The 23,990-nt window shown below is 50.4% G+C and overlaps 1 protein-coding gene across 1 annotated transcript in view; it reads left to right on the top strand.

Annotated features, from left to right (window-relative positions):
* The window catches only part of Ppp1r16b (protein phosphatase 1 regulatory subunit 16B), a 91,769-nt gene extending 67,983 nt beyond the window's left edge, over positions 1-23,786 (top strand). Inside the window, exons 3-11 of the mRNA XM_055602285.1 lie at positions 995-1,065; positions 6,180-6,325; positions 8,638-8,741; positions 10,187-10,311; positions 13,191-13,316; positions 13,864-13,939; positions 15,069-15,198; positions 15,289-15,457; positions 18,927-23,786. Coding sequence (XP_055458260.1) covers positions 995-1,065; positions 6,180-6,325; positions 8,638-8,741; positions 10,187-10,311; positions 13,191-13,316; positions 13,864-13,939; positions 15,069-15,198; positions 15,289-15,457; positions 18,927-19,436 — 1,457 coding nt within the window. The 3' untranslated portion in view covers positions 19,437-23,786. The remainder of the gene's footprint in view (positions 1-994; positions 1,066-6,179; positions 6,326-8,637; positions 8,742-10,186; positions 10,312-13,190; positions 13,317-13,863; positions 13,940-15,068; positions 15,199-15,288; positions 15,458-18,926) is intronic.
* Positions 23,787-23,990: the final 204 nt, after the last annotated feature.

The following is a 23,990-nucleotide window of genomic DNA, read 5'->3' as shown; positions in this document are numbered from 1 at the left end:
ACACACACACACACACACACACACACACACACACACACACACACACAGGCACACACACAATTATACATATACATGTGATAGTTATACGGGCACCCAAAGACCAGGACAAGGGGTGGCAAAAAACCTCTACCACCCTTCCCAAAGGTTCAGTAGAGCTAACACCCATTGCTAAGCCATCATGAGTGCAGGGTACATCTAGGCTAATAAAACCAGGCATCACCAGATACACCTACAAACCACATACTGACCACTATGCTAAGTCCCTGACATGGCTCAGCTTGATGTCACATGAGCCCATGTGAGGTAAAGGCAACATCATTTCCACTTTACAGGTAAGAAAACAGGCACAGTGAGGGAAGTATGTTGACCCCGATCGCCCAGTCACGATGCAGGTTTTAGGGACAAAAAATACTCCATATTGACAACCCATGCCAGCTCCTCGGCTCAGTCAGGAGTAGTGGCACCTCCTGTGACCCAGCTCTTCTGGAGGGAAGCTGAGGCAGGAGAATTGTAAGTTTGAGGTCTCCCTGGGCTACATAGCAAGTTCCAGGCTAGCCTGGGCTACTTAGCAATACTTTTCTCTCAACACAAAACAAAGGCCAGAGGTATAGCTCAGTGGTTGAGCAGTTGCCTAGCATGCTCAAGGTCTCACCCCTAACAATGCTGCCCTCCTCCCCACACCCCACCCTCCCAAAAAACAAAATTAACCTCAAACTGCACAGATCTGTGACTGGCTCTGAGGAAGATGTGACAATTGTCAGCCCCTGTATGTGTGACCCAGGATAAGACAGGTCCTTCATGAAAACCCTAGACCAAAGACATAGGTTCTGTGCCTCAGTTTCCTCATCTGTGAAATGAGAATACTGTTAACATCTCATTGTCCTTCTATTGGGCATAAGCAAAACTGTTTGTATTGGGGTCTGAAAGAGGGTGCAGCTTGCTGGGCTCCCACAGTGTGAGACAGGAACCTCACTCCTGTCCCTTCCTCTTGCAGTACGCTACTTCCTGAAGAACAAGGTCAGCCCTGATTTGTGTAATGAGGATGGACTCACAGCCTTGCATCAGGTAAGCTGGGGTCCCCTGGCCTTTCTGCTCCCTGATAACTAGTGCTCCAGTCCCTCAGGGAAGAGGGAATGATGAGACAAGAGCACAGAGAGCCCAGCTGAGAGGCTTTTGTCCTTTGGAGATGCCTGCATCTATCACAGACAGGCCCTCGGAGCCCCTGGGTGCACACACACACAGGCGAACAGTGACATGCTCTGAAGACAGGGGCCTTTGTTCACTGTGTCCTCACTGCCGGCAGAGAAGATTCGCCTAGAAGCTGAGAATTGACAGGGCGCATTCACAGCCACCAGGACATCCCACTCGCCCTGAGGACAAAGCCGATTGACTGTTGTTGTGTTGCCTAAGGTCACATGGCCACAAAGCACGTGCTATCAAACACATGTCCTGTCCTAGGATGTGTGGTGACAGTCCTTCCTGTCTGGGGACAGCCTTGGCTGTCACAGCCCACATGGAAGCTTTGTCTTCCACAGCCTCCTAACCAGCTCCCAGTGTTCAGCCGGGTCCTGCCGTAATTCTTTCTCCAAACACTGAGAAATTCTTTCTCCAGCTCCAGTTCAGAGCTCCATTGTGTCTCCTTCCCAGGGCTGAGGGTAAAGAACAGATCTTGGCTGTTCTGCACAAGACGCTTGAGACCTGACATGTCCAGTCTCTGCTTCCCCCACCACACAAACGCACGCACGCACACACGCACACTCCAGCTCCCAGGCCTGGTCCCTGCCTTTCAGGTCTCACATCTTTTGCTTTCTGTTGCTCCATGTGCTCAGGTATCCCTGTCCCCAGTAGGCACTTGGGAGTGGGCTGTGACAGAGGCACTGTTTTCCCCAGCACCCCTCCTCTCTGATCAGTTAGCATAGTGTGGCACTCTGGAGTTGCCTCATCCCAGACTCCCAGCCTCACCACAACGCAGCCCATGTCTTCTGTCCACTGTTGTGCTCCAGCGTCTTGCCCCATGCTTACATAGGAGGCACTCAACATGGGCACGCAGAGTTGGTGAATAGCCACACTGTCACTTCCCTGTGCCATAGCCTGAGCTTCTGAGCAGATGGACTTAAGTGAAGCCTGATGGGAAGAAACCAGGCAGCTGGAATCCCACGGACAGAGACAAACCACACATGCTCTGCCCATAAGATGCTAGGACACGGCCCTGCCCAGTCTTCAGTCCTGAGCCTGAGGGCTGTCTGCATGTACCCTTGACCCTTCTGTCCTCCAGGACTTCAGGCACCCACACTCAGACAACTGTCTCAGTAACCTCATGGTGACACCCATGGAAAATCCCCCAAACTCCAGCTTCATTCATTCTGGAAGGCTGAGGATGACACAAGAGCCTGAGTTAACGTGGACTTGAGACCTAGAAGCCAACCTCTCAGGCTGGGCAGTACCCACTAGCCAGGGGCATAATGGTAGGATAGCTGTAAGGATAGAGCTGTATCTGAGGCCTAGAACTGTCACTTGCATGTGACCTTGGACAAGTTCCTTAAGCCTTCTGTGTCTTTCTCGCCTATGAGAAAGAAATAGTGTTTGTCTCCTTGGGTTGCAGAGAGAATTAAGTGAGCAGCTGTGAGCAGCATTGTACATGGCACTCACCACAGACTACGCAGTCAGACTACGCTGGAGAGAAGGTTCTGGGGCGAAGGGCACAGAGGGCTCTTGCAGGAGAACCAAGTTCAGTTCCTAGCTCCAGGGTCAGGCTCACGACCACCTGTGACTCCAGCTCCAGGGGATCTGACACCCTCTGCTGACCTCTGTGAGCATACACACGTAATTCTTTTTTTAAATCTTTTTAAAAAGATTTGAGTTGTGACTACAGTTTATCGTGTGGCTGCTTCACAGGGCACTTCAGTGATAGCTCATTTCGATTGTCACAGCGACCCTCTGAAGCACTGTTGTTTACATCTCAAGAAAGGCTAAAGGGCAGCTCTGTTCCATAGAATGTTCCACAAGGATGGGCTAAATGTTCTGTGTGTCTGTGTGGACCAGCTTTGTAGCCGCAGAGCTCTGTGGCTAATGTGACAAAAAACTTAATTCTAACTCTTATTTCATTTTAGTGACGTTAAATGCAAATGAGCCTGTCACAGGTGAAACCTCTTGGCTCTAGGTCAAGCGGTGAACCGTGGCAGAGACATCGGTAGCCTTGACTGTCTGGATACCATGGTTAGCAGAGTCTGGGGGCTCTCTCTAGGTGCTATCTTTGCCTTCATAGACTTTTTGTGGGGCCCTCCCTGGGGTTTGGGCTTCCTTCCATTTCTCACCACCCCACCCCCCTCTTCTTTCTTGTTGATCACAAGACTTCCTCCGGTTCAGCTTCTCTTGGGGGCCACTGGGCCTCTGGCAGCACACAGGAAAGAGAAAACTGCCCAGAGTCTGAGCTTAGCTGTGTAAAACTCACCTCTTATGCCACCACCACGCCCACACTTGCTCACACTTGCCGTGGGCTGCATTTCAACAATCCCTTTGTGCTCACCGGCTCTTGCATCAGGTGGTCTGCTGGGGTCGTGGAGTTAGGGAGCCTCTGGGCTTACAGACTGTGTGGGGTGATGTGACCACAGGCACAGACATAGCCACCGAGGTGATGCAGTGTGGTCAGCGTTCACACGCTGGAAGCAGAGGAGTCTGTGCAGCGCGAAGCTGGGAGGCGGTGGCTTGCCCCAAAGGAGAACTGAGACAGGCTTCCAAGAGGAAGGACACCTGAGCTGGGGCTTGAAGTAAGAGTTTGAGTGTGAGAATTTCATGTGTATGTGGAAGGGTTTGCCGGAAAGAAAAGGAACAGCATTTGAAGCAGAGGGGACAACCACAGAAGCACTAGAAAGCAGCTCAGCCTTCCGAGTTTGAGTTTGGGGGAGTAATTAGAAGGTATGGTGGGAGACAGGACTGGCCAGGCTGGGAACAGGACCTTTGGAGTCAGACTGTTTGAATTTCAATCTAACTCCGTAGATTGATTTTTGTTATTGCGTGGATATCCTGTATTTTTACAAATTATTTATTTATGTGTTATTCAATTGGCTTTTGTTGGACCTTGCTATGCAGCCTAGGCTAGAACCGAACCTAGGCAGAATGGTCCTTCCGCCTTACCTCCCCAGTACTGAGAGTGTTGGATGTTGGGGATGCAGTCTTGAATGATTTCTTACTGTGTGTATGTGTGTGTGACTTTGTGTTTCTTTGGGCCAGTGGGGAGAAGAGTACCCACCCCCAGGCCTGTTTCAAGGGTTAAATGCTGTAGTGAATGGCCACAGAGAAGCCTCCTGCCTGGCTCTAGGAGGTCTTCCAAAAGCATCAGCTGATAATGAAGTGGCAGGCTGCGATCACCCCACTCTGTATTGCTACATACAACAGGGAAGGCGCTTGCAGAGCCTCCCAAGGCTAGCTGACGAGTGCAGGTCTGTTTCTCTTGGACTTGGGGAACCTTCTGAGGTTCTCAGACGTCAAACTGCAAAACTAGATACAGTGTAGCAGAGGCATCTGGAGGTAGAGAGAGTGCAGTGTTCCCTGAGCAGCAGAGATGGAGACAGACCCTTAGGAGACGAACGCACGCTTGGCTGCCTCTGTATTGGATGTGGGAAGTGAAGAGGCAGGAGGAGTCAGCCAAAGGCAGGTACCACTTCCCACCGAGGTTCCACCGAGACTGCAGGGTCTGCTCCCCACCCCACACCATTCTGCACACGCACCCCTGCACCAGTCCTGGGATCACGCTCACAAGACTCCACAGCTCTGGGTATGCAGTCCCTTAGTCCTCCTGTCTCCTTACTAGAGGGAATTGCCCACAGGTCTTCCTTTCTGCCTCTGCCTGGCTCCAGTGCCTGTGTCTCCCTCTACTGGCTGTGTTATGCTACTGCATGGCTCTCCTGTCCACCTAAGATAGTGCAGCCATAATGAGCTGTATCTCGTCTGTCCAGAAAAGTACCTTCAGATCCAGCCATGCTAGACCAGCTGGCAGAGAGAGAGAACTGGTTCTCTGGCACCATCTGTGCACACGGCTGTTCCTTTCCTGCGTGTTCTTCTGGCTCAGAGTCCTGGCTTGCTGGGCATATGCCAGGAACTGTGACAGTGTCCCTCCCCCCCCCCCCCCCGGGCTCAATGGGCTTTTACACTGGTGCCCCTGATCTTTCAGCTGGCCTTCATGCTCTTCTCACCATATATATGGTTACTTATGTTGGCCAGGCCACCGCCATCCCTTAACTAAGTGACTTCAACATAGCTTCTCTCCGTACCTCTTAACGTGGAGGACACACACACACACACACACACACACACACACACACAGTCCTCCAGATGGAACCAACAGAGTAAAATTTGTGGTTGTTATTGTTTTTTAAATAAGCAAGCCAGACGTGCTCCTTTTATGAGTACAGTTCACACATGTCCCCCATAGCCCCAAAGACCAAACCTGGCTTACCTGGGCAGCAGAGGTGAGTTCATGTCCCTGGTACACCTGTAGAGTGGCCATTGACACATTCCCTGTCCCTGGAAGCTGTGTTCTCTTGGGGGAGCTGCAGGGTTAGACCCTCTCACCTCATTGGGGCTCACCCGCCTATGCCCACAACTCCCTCCAGGTAAGGGCACAAACAGGCCATCTCCTTGAAGTGACTGTTCCTGGGCCCCCAGAACCTGCTGGGAAGAGTCTTCATCACTTGGGGACCTCTGGAAGACAAGCCTTCCCAAGTCAGAAATTCTTAAAAGCTTCAAACAGAGATGCAGGACCATACCTTGGAGGCCACTGCCCCAAAGGAGGGTGTGGGCAGGGACCCCCAAACACACCTGAGCAATCCTGCTTGAGCTGAAGGGTAATTTAGGAGCCCCCCTTAAGATGTTGCCCGGAGAAAGCCGCCTGGGATTTTAAAAGCTCATTCAAATTGTATGCGGCTCTACTAGCACTCATAGAAAAGGCACTTTATGGCTGACTGGGCTTTTTGCTGAAGCTATTTTTATCTTTAACGTTATTAACGTCTCCAAGAGGTAAGGCGCCTTGCCCAAAGCCACGGGCACTACTTACAACGTGGAAGCAACGGAGCTGATTCAAACTCAGGCTGTCTGCCTCTATTGTCCTTCTCATGGTGCCTTGTGGGGAGGGCTCTGGGCCACGCCCAGGCTGACTGTGCCTCTGTGTTCCTCCCTCCCAGTGCTGCATTGACAACTTTGAGGAGATCGTCAAGCTGCTGCTCTCCCACGGTGCGAATGTGAACGCCAAGGACAACGAGCTGTGGACACCCCTGCACGCTGCGGCCACCTGTGGCCACATCAACCTGGTGAAGATCCTCGTTCAGTAGTACGTGCCTGCCTCCCAGGGCAGCCTGCCCACCCCTCCATGGATGGTGCCCCTCCCCCCTGGGGGCAGCCTGCCCTCCCCTCCCCTTTCCTCTTTCCTTTCTTCCTTGCTCTTCCATTCCCCATCCTGTCTCCTCCGTTGACCATCAATTTTCTTCTATTTTCCTCCCCCAAATTCCCTTTTTCTCTTCTATCTCTGTGTCTTTACTGTTTGCTCTCTCTTTCTTTCCATTGCTCTCGATTTCCTGGTCTTTTCTACGCTGTCTTTCTCTTTCTTTTACAATTTTTTGCTCTTTTTACAGTTTCTGTGTCAAAACACCGATAGCGTACAGTTTACACTCTTTTTAAGTGTCACAGCCCATGCTCTTTCATCCATTTGCCTTGTTGTGCACCACCCAGCTCTGGAACTTGCTTCACCTTGCACAGCCCACAGCCATTGGCAATGACCACTCCTCCCATCCTGTCCCCGCCTGTTCTCCGTCCATGCCTACCCCATGCTCACCCCCGGACTACCATTCCCTCCGCCTCTCTATGCACCAGCAGCTCATTTAAGTGCAAGCAATGTTTATCTTTCCATGACTACGTGGTTTCACTTAGTACAACGTTCTCAAGGGTCATCCGTGTGGTAGAGGGTTCAGAGACAGAGTGTGTATCCATTTTTCCACTGATGGACGCTTGGTGCTGCTCCCCTTTGGTTGCTGTTGACAAGACCCTGCTTCCCATTTGATTTAGAAATATACCCAGATGTGGAATTTCTGGGCTCCGAGATAACCATCTTCATTTTTAAAGGGATTTACCTACTGCGTTCCCAGTTCCCCTTTTACTTTACATCCTGACCACAGGTCCTGTGCCAGGCACTGGGCACATGAGCTAAGAAAGCAAGACTGATGGGGGCAGGGTCCTAGAGACTGACAGCGTCTGAGTGTAGGAAGTCAGGGTGAGGGAGTCAGGCGACCACTTGCACAGGTCTTGGCAGAGCATCAGAGAGCCATCAGGTGCCTCCCAGGAGGTCCCTGAGGTGTGGCGGGAGGTGTGAGGAGGGCAGAGCACCAGCCTAGCTTCGTGTACTTTCCTGCTGGTCTGTATTGGAATCACCTGAGGCATGAGTGTAAAATACATGTTCCCAGGCCCCCTGGGTTCTTCGGAGTGGTGAAGAGAATCTTTGAAGATGCATTTCATTTTCATGGCTGCCCAGGTATTCTGCCTTTGTGTGCCCCACAGCCACACCTAGGTACTACTCTAGTCTCTATTACTGGGGTAAATACTCTGGCAGAACATAACCTATGAAAGAAAGGGCTTACTCAGTGGCTTACAGTTCCAAGTTATAGTCATTCATTGTGGGGAAACCAAGGCAGGGACTTGAAGCAGCAAGTCACACAGTCAAGGGCAGAGGGAAATGGTTGCACATACTGCTTAGCACTCTCAGTTAGCTTTCTCTACTCTTATACAGGCCAGGGCCCAACCCCAGGAATGATTTCACTCACTTTCAGGCCGAATCTTCCAGTGCCCAGTTAAAGCAATCAAGACAAACCCCCCCCCCCCCATAGAATTGTCCACAGGCCAACCTGATCTAGACAATGTTTCATTGAGACTTTTTCCCAAGCTATTCTAGGTCATGTCAGATTAGAACTACCCATCACAGGTGCCATTGGCCTAAAGGGCGAGTTCTTCCAAGGTGCCCCCAGGGCTCTTTTCTGCCCATATCATAGCCAGTCCTTTGCAGAAGGGGTTCAAAGAAGAGGAATATTCATACTGGTGAAAGTTGGGATAGAGCATGGAGTAAAAAGGTCTGACCTGTGAGAGTCTTGGGTTTGGATCTTGACCCTATCATATCCAAGCTGTGTGGCCTGAGACATGTGACTGAGGCTTTCTGGATCATTGTCTCCTCTTGAGTGAGGTGAGGCTACAGTAGCGTCTCTCAGGGAGACTCCTTAAGATAATGTGTGCAAAGGACTTTCATCTAGCCTGGTTTCAAGCAGGCAGTGGGCTAGAGGTTCTGCTCCTGCTTACATCATTTTTCATTATTGTTACTAGAGAAGGCTTTGCCATCTGTCTGGAAGTGCCAATCTGCTGATGGAGCTCATCTGAGACCTTGCTCCCTTCATGCTGGGCCCCCAGAATCAGGAGACACTGCATTCCTGGGATATGTGGTGGGAAGGGAAGGGAAGAGCATCACTTAAGTGGGGCTACGTCTCAGTGGGGTCACGGCTGCTGGGGAGTGCAGTGAGGCTGTGGGTGAAAAGCCAGATGATAGAAGCAGCCAGACCAACCCAGCCACGCCTTCTTGGTCTCACTCTGACCCTTTCTCTGCAGTGGGGCTGACCTGCTTGCTGTCAACTCTGATGGGAACATGCCATATGACCTCTGTGAGGATGAACCCACCCTGGATGTCATTGAGACCTGCATGGCGTACCAAGGCAAGGGGGAGCAGTATGTTATACCATGAGAACAGCGCGGTACTGCACGGAACATGGTTACCATGGCTGGGAACGGCACGGTAGCAGGGCTGTGTACCTGCCAGCCTTGTGCTCAGCTCCCAATCACTGGGACAGGTCCTTGTTATTATTGTCATCTGTATGATTAAGAGACAGGGACGTGAAAAGGCCTCGAAACACACACCCTGGAGAGGGAGATACTGTTCTCCCTGTCACCCACACACACGGGCGGCCTCAGCTGGCCTCCTCTCCTATTTGTCAGCTGTGACAATTCAATTCAGTCAACACTCACCATAAAGATGTGTCCCCATTTGGGAACATGGGAAGAAGTCAAGAACATTTGCGGGTGCTGCTTGGTGCCAGGCACCAAGCCGGCTGCCAGGGGCCCGGATAAACAAGATGTGGGCTATTCTCAGATCATAGTGAGCTTTAGAGGGAAGCGCATGGAACATGGAACAATGAGAGACACCTGCCTGTCCCAGCTCCCTGCAAGCATGCTTGCAGAGCGCCCTCTAATAGAGAAGGTCTTAAATCTAGACCTGCAGCTGCGGCCCGAGGTCCTGCCAGGTCCTCCTCTCAGCTTTGTCCCCACATCTCTGCGGTCACTATTGATTTCACGTCCTTACTCCCTGGCGCCTTCATTTCCCCCATTAATTGACTGTAGAAAGCTGTTTAATAACTCTGTGCCTGTTGAAACTATGGACTCCCCAGTGGAGTTATAAAGCTGCTGCGGTATAAAGAAAGCCGACGGAGTCATCTTCCAACATAGGTACCAAAATATTTTAAAATGTGCTACTAGCAGCCATTAATACTTTCAAGGACTGGACGATGTGGTATGAAATTAGCTTGAGTTTCTGTTGGCCATAGGCTTACAGGCACTGCAAATTGTTCTGATGTCAAAATAGGCATGCAACTTCTTTTTTAATCGCTTCAGGTTTACAGATTGCCCCAAATTCTACCCAAAGGAACCTGATACCATGGATTTTGTGTGTGTGTGTGTGTGTGTGTGTGTGTGTGTGTGTTTGTTTGTTTTTAGTGGGCCACTGTTTTCTCTCCTTAAGTAGCCACCAGAACAAGCACACTTTTGTTAGCTAGAGATTTGGGCTTTAACATGTCTGGAGCTGGAATGGCTCTTGCCTGTAATCCTAGCAATGGGAGGCTGAGGCAGGAGAATTGTCACAAGTCTGAGGCTAGCCTGGGCTACAGAGTGAGACCCTGTCTGAGAAAACCTACTAGGTGCCAGGAAGGAATGGCCCTTGTCCTGTGAGTCAGCTCATGGCGTTTGTCTTCAGCAGGCCCAGGGACAGTGATCTCGGGCAGATTTGTGCAGACTCTGGGGAGTAGGAACCATGCCTCACCATCTGCACTTCCGGCTCTGCTGGGGACCCAGACCTGACGCTGTTGACTAACCTCTTGCCTCCTCGCAGGTATCACCCAGGAGAAAATCAATGAGATGCGGGCAGCTCCCGAGCAGAAGATGATATCAGACATCCACTGCATGATTGCAGCGGGCCAGGATCTGGACTGGGTAGATGCCCAGGGCGCCACCCTGGTGAGGAGACGGGCTGGGCTGGTTTGGGTTGGGGCAAGTACCAGAACCAAGACCAGCTGGGGCTAAACTGGGTCTGGCTCCTGGTAGGGTGAAAGCCTACACAGGTGTGACCTCGGGCCTCCTCTAGACCCCCTGCTGCTCCTGGAATATGGGAGATTAAGGTTTAGGGTCCAGCCATTCTCACCTGGGGCTGGGAATCAGGAGTTTGGGGACTTGGCTCTGATGTCCACCTGCATTGTCTCCATGACAGTGCCTACACTCCTTGAGGATGCCATTTGCCCACCCACCCACACAATCTTACTTTATATCATTCGTTCCTTGCCTCCTGCGCCCTCAAAAACCACCGCCCTTCTCATTCACCCCTACCTGAGGTCACTGTAACAGATTCTATCACTCCATCCATCTGTCCATCTGTCTGCCCATTTATCAGCTGTCAGTCTATCCAGGCAACACATGGTTATAAAGACCTCCTTTGTGCCTTCTCTGTGCTTTACTAGTCCTTGAAGAGATAAACGACCGGACCTTCCTCTTTTTCTCAGAACCATCTAGTTAGCAACACTCATCCTTGTGACTCAGCTATCACTGTTAGCAGCATAAGGAAACCTCCTCCCCTCCTCCAGGCCCTCAACAGAGGAAGCTCGGGTTTGCGGAGAGTCTGCTTCTGTAGTCTCTAAGCTGAAAACTGAAACATGGTTCCAGAGGTCCCCACTTCAAGGTCTATGCACTGTCCTAGGCTTGGGCTCCATGCAGGTCATGGGCATCCAGGGGCTCAAGTTCAGCAAACAGGGCTCATCACTCTTAGGGTTACCTCATTGCACTTAGAGCCGACTTGGGGCACTAGATTTGTTGATTGGGCTTCGCTCACTAACTCTTGGCCTCTGACTTCTGACCTCTGCTTCATGTCCACCACTGTTAGACAAGCCCCTGCTCAGATCTCCTGCTGAGCTCAGCACTGAAGGATAGGGTCAGGCTGCGATACTGAATGCTGCTGTCTTTGTGATGACACCAGCCACCTGGGCCAGGCACGTACGAAGTCTTTCTAGTAAATGGGAGGTAATAGGAAAACCGGGAGAACTGAGTGACATTCAGCAGGTGTTGATCACAGTCTAGAAACTTGGTATATTGATCATAGTTCTATCTCAGTCTCCAACTCGTGTTTCTGTTTCCATCTCTTCACATACATTCGGCAAACACTAGACCTCTGAAATATAGCCCCAGCCCTTATTCATTTATTTTTGAGACAGGGTCTTGCTATGCCCAAGCTGACACTGAGCCCATGACCTTCTGCCTCTGCCTCCCAAGTGATGGGACTCCAGGCGAGTGCCACCGTGCTGGATTCCACAACCCTTCTTCTCATCAGCAATATCTCTGTAGGGATCACACTTTTTATTTCCTGGCTAAGTACCTGCTGTGACCCTGTGCTTTGAGGTATCTGTCAGGCCAGCAAGGTTTCATTCTCCACAACTGGCCAACATCAGACGTATAAATCAGATAATTATACTAATCTTCATGTGCTACATAACATATCATGGTATAGATTTGTTTTGAAAATGAAAAAAGAGAAACTGCTCTTATCATAACCTCAGAGCAACACCCCCCCCCACACACACACACACAGAGGAAACATGATGATCAGGACCACATCCTAACCTGAGCTATGACTTCTCTGTCCCAGTGACTTGCATCATAGACCCCAAACCCTTTCCATCCTCTAGATCATTCCCAGTCAGTCTTCAGCTGTCCTCACTAGACTGTCACTTCTTTCTGCTCTGTGACTGAACAGTTGTTTTTCTCTGTCTCGCCTTCTTCTCCCTCCTTCGCTCATTCTTATGAGATAACTTGCCATCATGCTCACCACCCAGTGTTAAGCACTTTCATTTCGGAATGACTGGACAATGGAGCAACTGAGGTCTACTTGGGGCCAGCCATGACAGGCAGCCTTGAGTGGTGCTGGATAGAAGAGTTAAGACCTCAACTTCAGTGGTAGTTTATGCCCATAATCCCAGTACTTATAACTATTGCAAGTTGAGACTATCTTGGGCTACAGAATGAGATCTTTTATCATTAATTAACTGAATGAATGAATGAATGAATGAACGAACGAACGAACTAGTTGGGACCGCACTGTGGGCAGTGTGAGTCTTCCCACATTACAGGTATCAATTGCTTGTAGCTGCACAACAACCAGCCTTGTAGGGTAGACTCTGTAGTAAACACAATGTTTCCACACAGCAGGGAATGAGGAACTGCTTAGCTGGGTGACTCTGATTTGACGTTTCCCATGAGGTTGACCAGGGCTGCAGTCACAGTTGAAGTTGGTCTCCTTCACGATGGTTTCCTGGCATGGCTGACATTAGTGTTGTCAGTTGGCGCCTTACACTCGCCTCCTTACAACTTCTCCTCAGGGCTGGCTGCCTGAGGTGGCTGCCTCCTCCCTGACAAATCCAAGAGTGCATAAGGTAGAAGCAGCCAGTCCTTTCATGCTCCAGCCTCAGAAATCATACACTGCTGCCACTTATAATATCCTGTTAGAAGTGAGTCACTCCCCCTGGTCTACACTCAAAGGCAGAGCAATCAAATCCCACATTGTAAAGGAAGGTATATCAATGAATAGGTAGGCATATTTTCAAATTACCACATTGGGCCCCTGAGACCCCTTCTTCGGAGCTCAGGTGAGGAGCTCATCTCTCTTCACCCATTCTACTTCTTTATTTCATAGTTGGTAATCCCCTGCAGCCTTCCTGGCTTGTGTTGCCACCTCATTCTGTTCCATTTTCTGGCCCCAAGGATGCTCTGAGGCTTGGGGTGAGAAAGGACACCCTGCTTCCAAATGTGGAACCAACCCTCTTAGGAATGCTGACTCCTTTCCTCTCTTCCAGTTACACATAGCTGGAGCCAATGGGTACCTGCGGGCAGCTGAACTCCTCCTGGACCATGGAGTGCGCGTGGATGTGAAGGATTGGGACGGCTGGGAGCCTCTGCACGCAGCGGCCTTCTGGGGACAGGTACTTCCCACCCACTGTGGCATAGTCAGGCACAAGGTAAACTGCTGATAGCAAGTCCTTTGGGCTGGCAGTTGGTACAAGAAAGCAAGGAGCTACTTAAGGCACTGGACACAGTGAGTATGTGGGAGATGAGAAGGCTCAGAGGTTGCAAACACATTGGCCAACCGTATCCTAACAGGATGAGAATCAAATTTGCCCAGTAGAAAAATCCCCTTGATTTCTGCTTTGTGTGGTTTCTCTAGAGTGTTTTCTAGATGTGATTTCAGCCTTTGCAGCCATCCGTAGATACTGACAGCTGTAGAATTATAAACCCCTCCTCCTGCTTCTCCTCCTTATAAGTAACCGACGCATGCCGGGAGGTGGCACCAAACCCATTACTTCTGACAGGGCTCTCTCATGGCTCCAGGGTACAGGACCTCCCCCAGGAATCAACTTTCCTCCATCATTCCTTGTGTCACATCCTAAAAGGTCTTGGAGTACTCTGTCCAAATGCTAGGCTTTCTGAGTCCTGGGGGGGGGGGGACATGAACTTCTTCCTCTGTTACAGATGCCAATGGCAGAGCTATTGGTGTCCCATGGAGCTAGTCTCAGTGCCAGGACATCCATGGATGAGATGCCAATAGGTAAGACAACTTCATACTTTGTATGTTACATACTCATCGGGTTTTTTGTTTTCTTTTGTTTTGTTTTTTGATGGTGGGTAGCCAAATGGTGGAGCACATAGCTGCATGCTGAAGGTAAGTAGAGATAAGATGGATGGATGGATGGATGGATGGATGGATGGATGGATGGATGGATGGATAAATACATTGACCAACCGGCAGGCAGGCAGACAGACGGACGGACAGATGGACGGATGATGAATGGGTGGATGGATGAGTAGGGTAGATAGGTAATATGATGTGGTATATGGTGGTAGAGAGATGCTGGATGTGTAGGTGGGTGGATAGATAAGTGATGGGTGGGCTGGGGATGAGCCTGTGGACAAATAATCCGGTTAACCAGTAGGTGGACAGGTGGACAGAGGTATTCTATGGATTGACTGGTGGGATTTAGTGATTTCTCAGCAACTTTACTTCATTTCTTGCTTGAGGGATCTGCTTGTTTCTCTCAAAGCTCATACCAGGGAGACTTGACTCTCCCAGGGACTATCAAGGGTTTGTGTCCTATTGCTTTTCCGTTGCTGTGATGAAACACTGACCAAAAGTGACTCAGGAAGGAAAGGGTCTACTGGGCCTGCACTTCCTCATCACAGTCCATCACTGAGGAAACTCAAGGCAGGAATTGAAGGAGAGGCCACGGAGGAATGCTGCTTACTGGCTTGCTCGCGTGGCTTATTCTCCCTGCTTTGTTGTACAACCCTGCCCACCTTCCCCAGGGGTGGCACTGCCCATGTGGGCTGGCCCCTCCTGCATTAACCATTCTTGAGAAAATGCTCACAGACTTGCTCACAGGACAGTCTGATGGAGGAAATCCCTCAATTGAGACTCCCTCTTTCCAGATATGCCTAGGTTTGTGCCAAGTTGACAAAACCTACTAGCATGGTATGAGTCCTTCAGTTTTAGCCGGGAACTTCAGGAGTTGGGGGGCCCAGGTCTCCCATTACCACACTCTTCTAAGGAAATAATCAGGGGTTCCTTTCCCCTCTATGCTCCAGAAGCTTCTCAGAGTTTCTGGTAGGTTTGCACGGTGGCTCCTGTGGTATGGAGCCCTTTACTCTGCCTTCTGTAACTGACTCTTGTACTCCTTCAGACCTGTGTGAGGAAGAGGAGTTCAAGGTCCTGCTGTTGGAGCTTAAACACAAGCATGATGTGATCATGAAGTCCCAGCTGAGGCACAAGTCGTCCCTGAGCCGGAGGACATCCAGTGCAGGCAGCCGCGGGTGAGTGGTACAAGGCAGCCAGGGGCCCCTGCATGCGCCAGCCTGTGGCTCCTGGGCACAGCTTCCCAGCACCTCCTCTGTCCCCTTCAGGAAGGTGGTGCGTCGAGCCAGCCTGTCAGACAGAACCAACCTGTACCGGAAAGAGTATGAGGGAGAGGCCATCTTGTGGCAACAACGGTGTGCCGCCGAGGACCAGCGTACTTCCACCTACAATGGAGACATCAGGGAGACCAGGACAGACCAGGAGAACAAGGACCCGGTGAGGGACCTCCTACCCTGCCTGCCTCAGTGTCGGCCACTGCCTTGGGAAGATAACAGGGCCCAGCCTTATCTGAGAACCATCGAAGGGAAATAGCTGGGCAGTGTCCTTAAACAGCTGGCTCCTGTCTACTGATGGTGGCTAATGTTGTTAAGGAGGTGACCCTTGGGCGGGCTAGTCAGAGCTGAGACCTTTTTACATGAGAGGGCCTCATAATTGGCAGGGACAGAGTGACTGTCCCCGGCCTGCTTGTCCCCCAAGAGATCTGGTTCTGAGGCTCAGCAGGTACCCTAGGACAGGTACCCTAGCAGCTAAGAGCCAAAACCTTCTTTTATGGGGACATAAGGTTTGAGAATGGTGGTTATTAAGATGCCATCTGGTTGAAGGAGGTGGTCTGGAAAATGTAGTGGGACTCTGAGACAGTCTCAAAGAGCTGTTCCAGCAGCCGCCAGTGGCCCTGGATTCTAGGTGCTCTCGGAAGACGGTGTGTGATCTTCTTCTTCAGCTGTGGCATCAGAGGTCAAGCTGGGGGCTTAAAATGGTGGACACTCATGGGTCTGAAGTCTAAAATGAAGATGCTGACAGGATTGGTTCCTCTTGGTGCTTCTGAAGGGGAGGTCAGCTTCTGGTGGATTGGGTGGCCCTTCACCTTTAGCATGGCTTTGATCTCTGCCCCTGCCTTCACAAGCCTTCCTTTCTGTGTATGTGTGCACCTCTGTTTCCTTTCTGTTTCATACATGTTTGTGTGTATATGGCATATTTACAGGTATGTGCATATACATATGATTGCTCATAGGTGGAGGGCAAAGGCGGATGTCTGGTATGCCCCTCAGCCACTCTCCACTGTTTCTTTTGAGACTGGATGTCTCACTGAATCTGGCACTCACCAATTAGCTAGACCAGCTGGCCAGTGAGCCCCAGAGGACCACTTGTCTCTGCTCACTCTGCCTTCGGGTTGCAGACCCGACTGGCCACACTTAGCTTTTTTAGTGGATGATGGGTGTCCAAACTCAGGTGTTAATTCGTGTAGCAGGCCTTTACCAACCAAGCCATCATCTTGGCCTCTCTGTTTTCTTATAAGAGCCTCAGTCATCAGATCAGGGCCCATCCCAATCTAATAAAATCTCATAACTATTTCTTGAGCCAAATAACTTTATTTGTTCACTGCTTGCATTTGAAGCACTCTTCAGTGACGTCCTTGCTCTGGCTCTATTCCACAGTCTCGAACTACAATGTAACTACATAACTATAACCACCTCACAGGGCTTCCCCTCTGGATCAGTTTTGTGCAGACTTGCCCATTCCTCTAGTTTCTTCTCATCATCAGCCTTAATTAGGTTGATTTGGTGCTCGGTACAAGGACCTCCACGTGCTTGCATGTGTAGCTCACCACAGATGAGTGTAGGCACACGAAGATGGACTAGGCACCTGTCCAAGGCTTTAACAGCTTCTTGAATTCCACGGGTTGGGTTATCGTGGGTGAGAGGGGCCTTCAGAACCTCAAGCATTGATACCTGTTACGCCTCCAGCCAGGAACGTTTTCTGTGGGTGTGGTGATGGGCTAGGGGTGAGGCTGAATCCTGAATTCACAGAGCATCCATGTCCCCAACAGCGGCAGGGAAGAGCCCTTGTCGTAATCCAGTGACAATTGCAAAGAGAATCACTGGACTCAGACACTGAGGATATCGTTTTCTCTCTCTCTCAGTAACAGGCCTTGAGAGTTGAAGCAGTTTTGTGTTTATAGAAAAATAAGTGGAGTGCTCAGGGTGGCATAGAGTGTTTGCCGTGCAGATAGAAGGACAGGAGTGTGGATCCCCCCCGCACACACATTAAAAAAAAAAAAAAAAAAAAAAAAAGCCAACCAGGTATGGTGGTGTACACCTTTGATCCCAGCACAACCTCCCAGAAGGTAGAGGCATGTAGATCTCTGTGAGTTCATGGCCGGCCTGGCCTAGCCTATATAGTGAATTACAGGACAGCCAGGGCTACATGATGAGATGCTGTCTCAAAGAAAGTTAAATTTTAAAAAAGCCAGACTGTATGGTCTACCTGTCTGTAATTCTAATGCCTGGGAGATGGAGACAGGAGAACCCCTGGGGCTTTCTGGTCAGTCATTCTAGCTGAATGACTGACTCCAGATTCAGGGAGAGACCTTTGGTCTCAATACACACACATGCATAGCCACGTGCCTTTACACATACCAAGCGCGCACGCGCGCGCGCGCAAACACACACACACACACACACACGCACCCACGCATGTAAAACTAAATAGGTGGGAAATTGCCCTGAGGTTCTATTATTTCTGTACTGCATGTGCCGTTGCTGATGAGCCAGGACTGATCACAGCAGTCATTGCTCTGTGTTTCTATGTTGCACCATCTGTGGACTCCACTGCCACAGTATCATGCAACATGCATTCCCTGTCCCAGACGATCCCCGTTGTCCCACTGGAGCCCATTTGTGACAGCACATGCACATGTGTGTGTGTGTGTACAGGGCTTTGCTCTGTAACCCAAGCCTTGATCCCATGATCCTCCTGCCTTAGCTGTCTAAGTAAGCTGGGATTACAGGCTCATGCCACCTTGCCTGAGCTATCTAGCCAAACCTTCAGTCTGATTCTTTTATATTTGGGCAACTGTCCTCTTTCTTGTCATGTGTGTCACAAATGATCTCCCAGGTTTTTTCTTTTTTTTTTAATATGTGTCTCATGACTTTGCTCATGATAACTTTGCAGCGGGTTCCATCTTTGGTAGTGTCAGCTGTTTCTACCTTTTTGTTTATAGTTTATGGACATTGGCTCCCTTTTAAGCACTTATTATTCAAGGACTATTGATGTGTATAGGTGTGAGACTATCAAGTGAAGTGGAGAGATGCTGGAAATATAGGGGAAGGATTACAAGTGATTGGGGGGGCGTGCTAACTAAAATTGACTTACACACACACACACACACACACACAGAGAGACATACATACACAAAGGAATTTATTGACTCACCTAACTGAAAAGGTCTGGGCCCAGCAGGAACTAGGAGTTGAGAATATACCATGAGGTCAGTCTCCCTGGGTCCAATCCTCCTTGAAGTCAGCTTCTCTTATAAGCAGAAAAAGGACCTTTGACCCTGTGCTTTCTCAGCCCAGAGCTTGCGACATCTTTACCAACTGCAGTTCTTTTAGAAACATCTTCCCCGTTGTTCTAACAAAAGTCTCAACGTTGAGTTGCACTGATTCCATTTCTATTAGCTCATTCCAGGACGCTGACAATAAAATATGCTCCTTAGCCAAGCCAGGAGTCATACATCAGGCCTGGGGATGGGATGGGCATTGGTCTGCCCTACCAGAACACTGGCCAGGAAACACTGGCCCCAAAGCTATGTGGAGATAGAGAAGCAGATGGGGGATGGGTTCCAGCACTCAGCAGACCCTGTAGCTGAGAGGAAATACTGATGCTGTTCTCCCCTCACCCCCAGAACCCCAGGCTGGAGAAGCCCGTGCTGCTCTCAGAATTCTCTACCAAGATCTCACGGGGAGAGCTGGATGGGCCTGTGGAAAATGGCCTCCGGGCCCCCGTCAGCACCTACCAGTACGCGCTGGCCAATGGGGACATATGGAAGATGCACGAGATGCCTGACTACAGCATGGCCTACGGTAACCCCGGTGTGGCTGATGTCCCCCCACCCTGGAGTGGCTTCAAGGAGCAGAGCCCCCAAACGCTCCTGGAGCTGAAGAGGCAGAGGGCCGCAGCCAAGCTGCTCAGCCATCCATTTTTAAGCACCCACCTGGGCAGCAGCGTAGCCAGGTCGGGGGAGAGCAGCAGCGAAGGCAAGGCCCCTTTGATTGGAGGCAGAACTTCCCCCTACAGCAGCAACGGGACCTCGGTGTATTACACAGTCACCAGCGGAGACCCCCCGCTCTTGAAGTTCAAGGCCCCCATGGAGGAGATGGAGGAGAAAGTTCACGGCTGCTGCCGGATCTCCTAGTGTCTGAGAGTTGGAAGAGAGAGCTGCCTGGAATCCAAGCCAGTCCAACAGCCCTGGCTGGGGAGGTGTCAGAGGGCAGGCGGGGCGAGGTAGGATCTGCTTTCTAGAGGAATGCCGACCTTACCTCATGCCCACCTGCCCATAGCGTCCCTACTCCCCTCTGTGCTGCTTTCTTGCCTCAATGCCTGCACCTGAAGCATAGCCCCCCCGACTCACTCTGCAGTCTCATTCAGGGAGGGTGGGCTTGGGCTATCAGTTCTGTACTTGGTAAAGGCTTCTTTGGACCAGGACTAATACCCACCCCCTTTACACACACACATACACACACACACACACACACACACACACACACACACACACACACACAGTCAGTGTGCGGGAATGTTATACCTGAGCTCTTGGGAAGAAGATCGGGCTGAGAATTTGTGAGTTATTCCAAGAAGAATGAGTTCAAGACAGTCTTGGCACCACTACCAATTGGCTTCCACTGGGTTTGGAAAGGCCTGCCTAGCTGAGACCCACAATTCTGCATTAGAGTCTTTCCAGGCTGGGTCACCACCTACACCTAGCAGGGGCAGGAAGCCCTCTATGTTCTGGGGAGCCAGGAATCAATATGGATCAGATCAGTGGGTCCAGGCCTGCTCCCCACAGCCTTGCCGAGAGCCACTCATGCACATGTCAGTAGAAAGGTAGATGACTGTACAAGGGTCAAGCTGGAAAGCCAGACCACCCACTCTTAAGAGAAACCAAATCTTGTTTTGGTCTTCCATGGAAGCACAGGAGTTGGGTAGGGTGCAGCACATTGGTATTTTCCAAACTACATTTGGTTAAAGCATTCTTTGAGGCTGTAAAATTCCAGGTGGGAGGTAACTGAATTTGCCTTCTCCCAAGATAGCGTCACAGTTGGGGTTTATTGTCTGGTGTTTTTGAAAAATGAGTTTCATTGGGAGCTTCTGTGGGGGCCTCCCAGGGGAGGGAGGAGTGCGTCGCTGAGAAGACCCTCGTTAACACTGGTATAACACAGCATCCTGGCTGATCTTTGTGGTTTCCAGGCTGTTTTGATCCAGCCCAACTCAGCCTGCCCTTCTCAGCCTGAGCCATCACCCTGAGCAGTTGAGGCTTGCCTGTACCCCACCCTCCACTTTACACAGCTGAGTGTGCAGAGTGAATGCTCGGGCCCACGCCCCTCCAAGCTTCGCCTTTTCTGTAATGCTGTGTAAGACATGTTTGCCAAGCCTCACTTGTCGGCTCCTGCCAGCAGGTCTCAAAGCTTCCAGCCTGCTTCTACTGGAGTGGTAATGCCCAAAGCTGCAAACTGAGGTGCCCAGGGTCACACTCCTGTCCTGCGTTCAGGATAGCGGTGGCATGGCTGGAGTTGGCTCTCCCTCCAGCTGTACAGCTTTGCTGCCCTAGTCTTCCTGATGCTGGGGAAGGAATCCCACACCACATCACCATCACATTCCCACGACCCCATTGAAACTGTGTTCCATACCTTGGGTGCGACACCCTGGCTCCACCAAAACCTTCTGGTGTAACTAGCACACCACACCTTTGTTCTTTGCTTTGTGTTCCTTTTATCTGTCCCCAGACTACCTCCTTAGAGCCTGGAGAGGGTCCCTAAGCCTGGATTCAGATGCAGGGGAGAGATGCCCACTTCTTTATGGCCCCCGGTTCCACTCCCTTAGGACTTAGGCCTGCCATTTGTTGGTCTCTGTCCCAACTGTGGCCTTGGGACCTTGGCCAAAGATGAATCAGGACCTGACTAAGTTAGACCGATGCTTTATCAGGACCAGGAGTGTGGGCCAGAGAGAGCCCTGGAGGCTGCTGGATGCGGAAGGAGGTGCACAACATAAGGTCATCCCCAGCTCCAGGATGAATGTAATCTGGCATGGTGGGGTGGCACAGGAAACCAAAGATGGTTTCCTGAATCTCTGGGACCTCAGCTAGGCTCCGAAGCCCATGGCTGAACGAGGAGATGATCAAAACACACACCTGTGGCTTTAAACTGCTCTTTAGCTCTGACAGACACTGAAATGCCTTTTGGAGACGACTTTAGCCACAAGGTGGGCAGTGCCCAGGCAGCCAGCCACATACTCCTCAGAGTCAGCTGCCCAGGGGTTTCTGGGCTCTTTGCTGGGGGAGGGGGCAGAGAGTGAAGGTATTTTTTGCCCTCTCTGAGCCATTCAGGCTATTCAAATCCTCCTCCACCCTCAGCACTTCTTTCTGGCCCCTGGGCCATTCCTTTCTGTCTGAGGGATGGGAAAATCATCTGCCTCCCCTGTGGGAGCTAGCCTCAGACAGTGTGGATTCATGGGCTTTTGTTCATCTTTTCCATCAGGGATAAACAAATGTTCCCTGTTTGGGCTCCAAGTCCCCAGGGCACTTTCCCTGTGACTCTTTGGAATATTGAGAGCCATGATGAGGAATAACCTCCAGTACATGAGCCAGGGCCACCCACTCACTCACCCATGTCACCTACTGAGGTGCTGAGACACCCCCAAACTGATGTTAGTTTCTGCAGATAACAGTCCAGCTAAGCATTGAAGACTTTGATCCCTTGAGGACAGTGGGCATCCTCAGACTCATCCATTGTTTTAATCAGGGTGCCTGCATCCCAGACCAACGCCCCAGTGCTTTGCAGCTCCTGCAGTTCTGAGTGTGAATCTCTAGCTGGGACACAGCATTATGGCCACACCTAGATAACATTTGCCTCTAAGTGCAGATACTAGATCTCAGGCCCCAGGCAGACACCACACCAGTCCATTTAGAGCCCTCAGAGGTAGCCTTCAAGCCAGCATCCCTGGAGAACAATATAACAGCAGTCTGCGATCAGTGCCTGGAAGAATCAGAAGTCTGAAATTTGTTGCCAAATGTGCCCCTAGCATTTACAGTCGTCTCCTGCTCATTTTCGCTCATGAACTATACCATTTTCCCCCCTACCCCACCAATGAATATTGGGAGGGTGAACTCCTGCTCTTCATATCAAACATTTCCTTGTGTGTCAGCCTCTCTCCCTGGAAGGTGTGGATACAGGGGCAAGGCTGAAGCCTGGCAAGGTTACCAGATGCCTCCCTTCTACCAGGAACCTGTGTCTTGGTAGCCATCTTTGGCAAACTGAAGACATCTATTTCCAAACCAGGTGCCCCACAGTTTCCTGTGAGCTGTGGTCCTTGCACCCATTTTATGCTCCCTAACAATTAGAAATTGGTAGCTATCACCAGATTGTGACTTTCTGGCCAGTAGCTCAGGGAATTGGAATGAATCCTAAGTCCAGGTCTACTGAAGACTTTGGGGGATATAATTCTTTATCAAATATACAGTATTAACGAATCTTCTCTGCATTGTTTGATCAAATTTTAGATGCTTGGAAAGATTGCCAGAGGGTGGCCCTCATCCGGGTGTAGTGGCAGATACCTTTATTCCCAGCACCAGGGAGGCAGAGGCATGTGATATATCTCTGAGTTTAAGGCCAGCCTGGACTACAGAGTGAGTTCCAGGCCAGCCAGGACTACACAGAGAAACTCTGTCTCAAACAAAAACAAAAGCAAAACAAAACAACAACAACAACAACAAAAAAAAACACTCAAATAAATAAAAATAAAATATGGCCTTTGGGTTGGCCTACTACAGCCTAGTTTTGTAACAGTGTGAGACTCTCGGTTCTTAGTGTCCAATACTCCTTGATCCTGGGCTTTCTCTCCCACCTGCTGTCCCAAAGCGGGTCACCGGGATAACTTCCAGAGGGGCCATCCTTACATGATGTCAGAAGGATTGTCCGAGCTCTCGCTATCTGTAGCCCCTTCCCCAGGGCACAGAAAAGCCAACGGTCACATGGCCAAGGTCACACTGCACCGAAGTGACCCGCCCACTTCCCTAGAACGCCCTCGACTTTTCCTCCACAGGAGTCCCTTGTTAGCCAGAGGGCCTGCTTTTCGTGGGCACTTCAAGGGCCACCTCAAGTGCGGGGCCTGGTTCTGCACACCGGGAGAAGTCTGCAGACACCCAGCCCTCCGCAATAAATCACCAGACCAGAAGCCACTGATGTACAGAGAACACTTAAGAAAAAAAAATGTATTTTATGTGAAAAAAGTTAAAACTCTGTATACTGTATCAGCAGCTTTGTGTAAAAAATGGCAATCAAAAGAGTCTAATATATTTAAAACTTTTTTTAAAAAGAAATTCTCATGGATCTTTGATATTGTACTGAAGTAGCTCCACGCCTCCAAGATGGGGTCTGACCTTATCCCCAAGGAGCCCGTGTCCCTGGAGTTACTTCCAGCTGCCAAGGCCTGTGACGGAATTCGCTGTTATGGATTTTTAATTAAGATTATTAAATTCCTTTTAATAACACCTGTTGGTCTGACTGTGCTTATTCCTGTGCACTTAAACCTGCATGGGACTGACTTGAGTTCTACAAGAGACGGTGCCAGGGAGGCTCCTAGACCTGCCTGTACCCAGAAGTCTCTGCCAGGAGTCTCCCAGGGCAGGGGGAGCTTTAGGAATTCATAGGTGGAGCTGAAGTGAAAACTTTTGAATGTAAAGAAAAAGATAGGT

Source organism: Psammomys obesus, unplaced genomic scaffold (assembly GCF_907164565.1).
Source record: "Psammomys obesus unplaced genomic scaffold, mPsaObe1.curated_primary_1811, whole genome shotgun sequence".
NCBI lineage: Eukaryota > Metazoa > Chordata > Mammalia > Rodentia > Muridae > Psammomys > Psammomys obesus.
The sequence above is the reverse complement of the archived record's forward strand: the minus strand, read 5'-3'. Positions and strand labels throughout refer to the sequence as shown.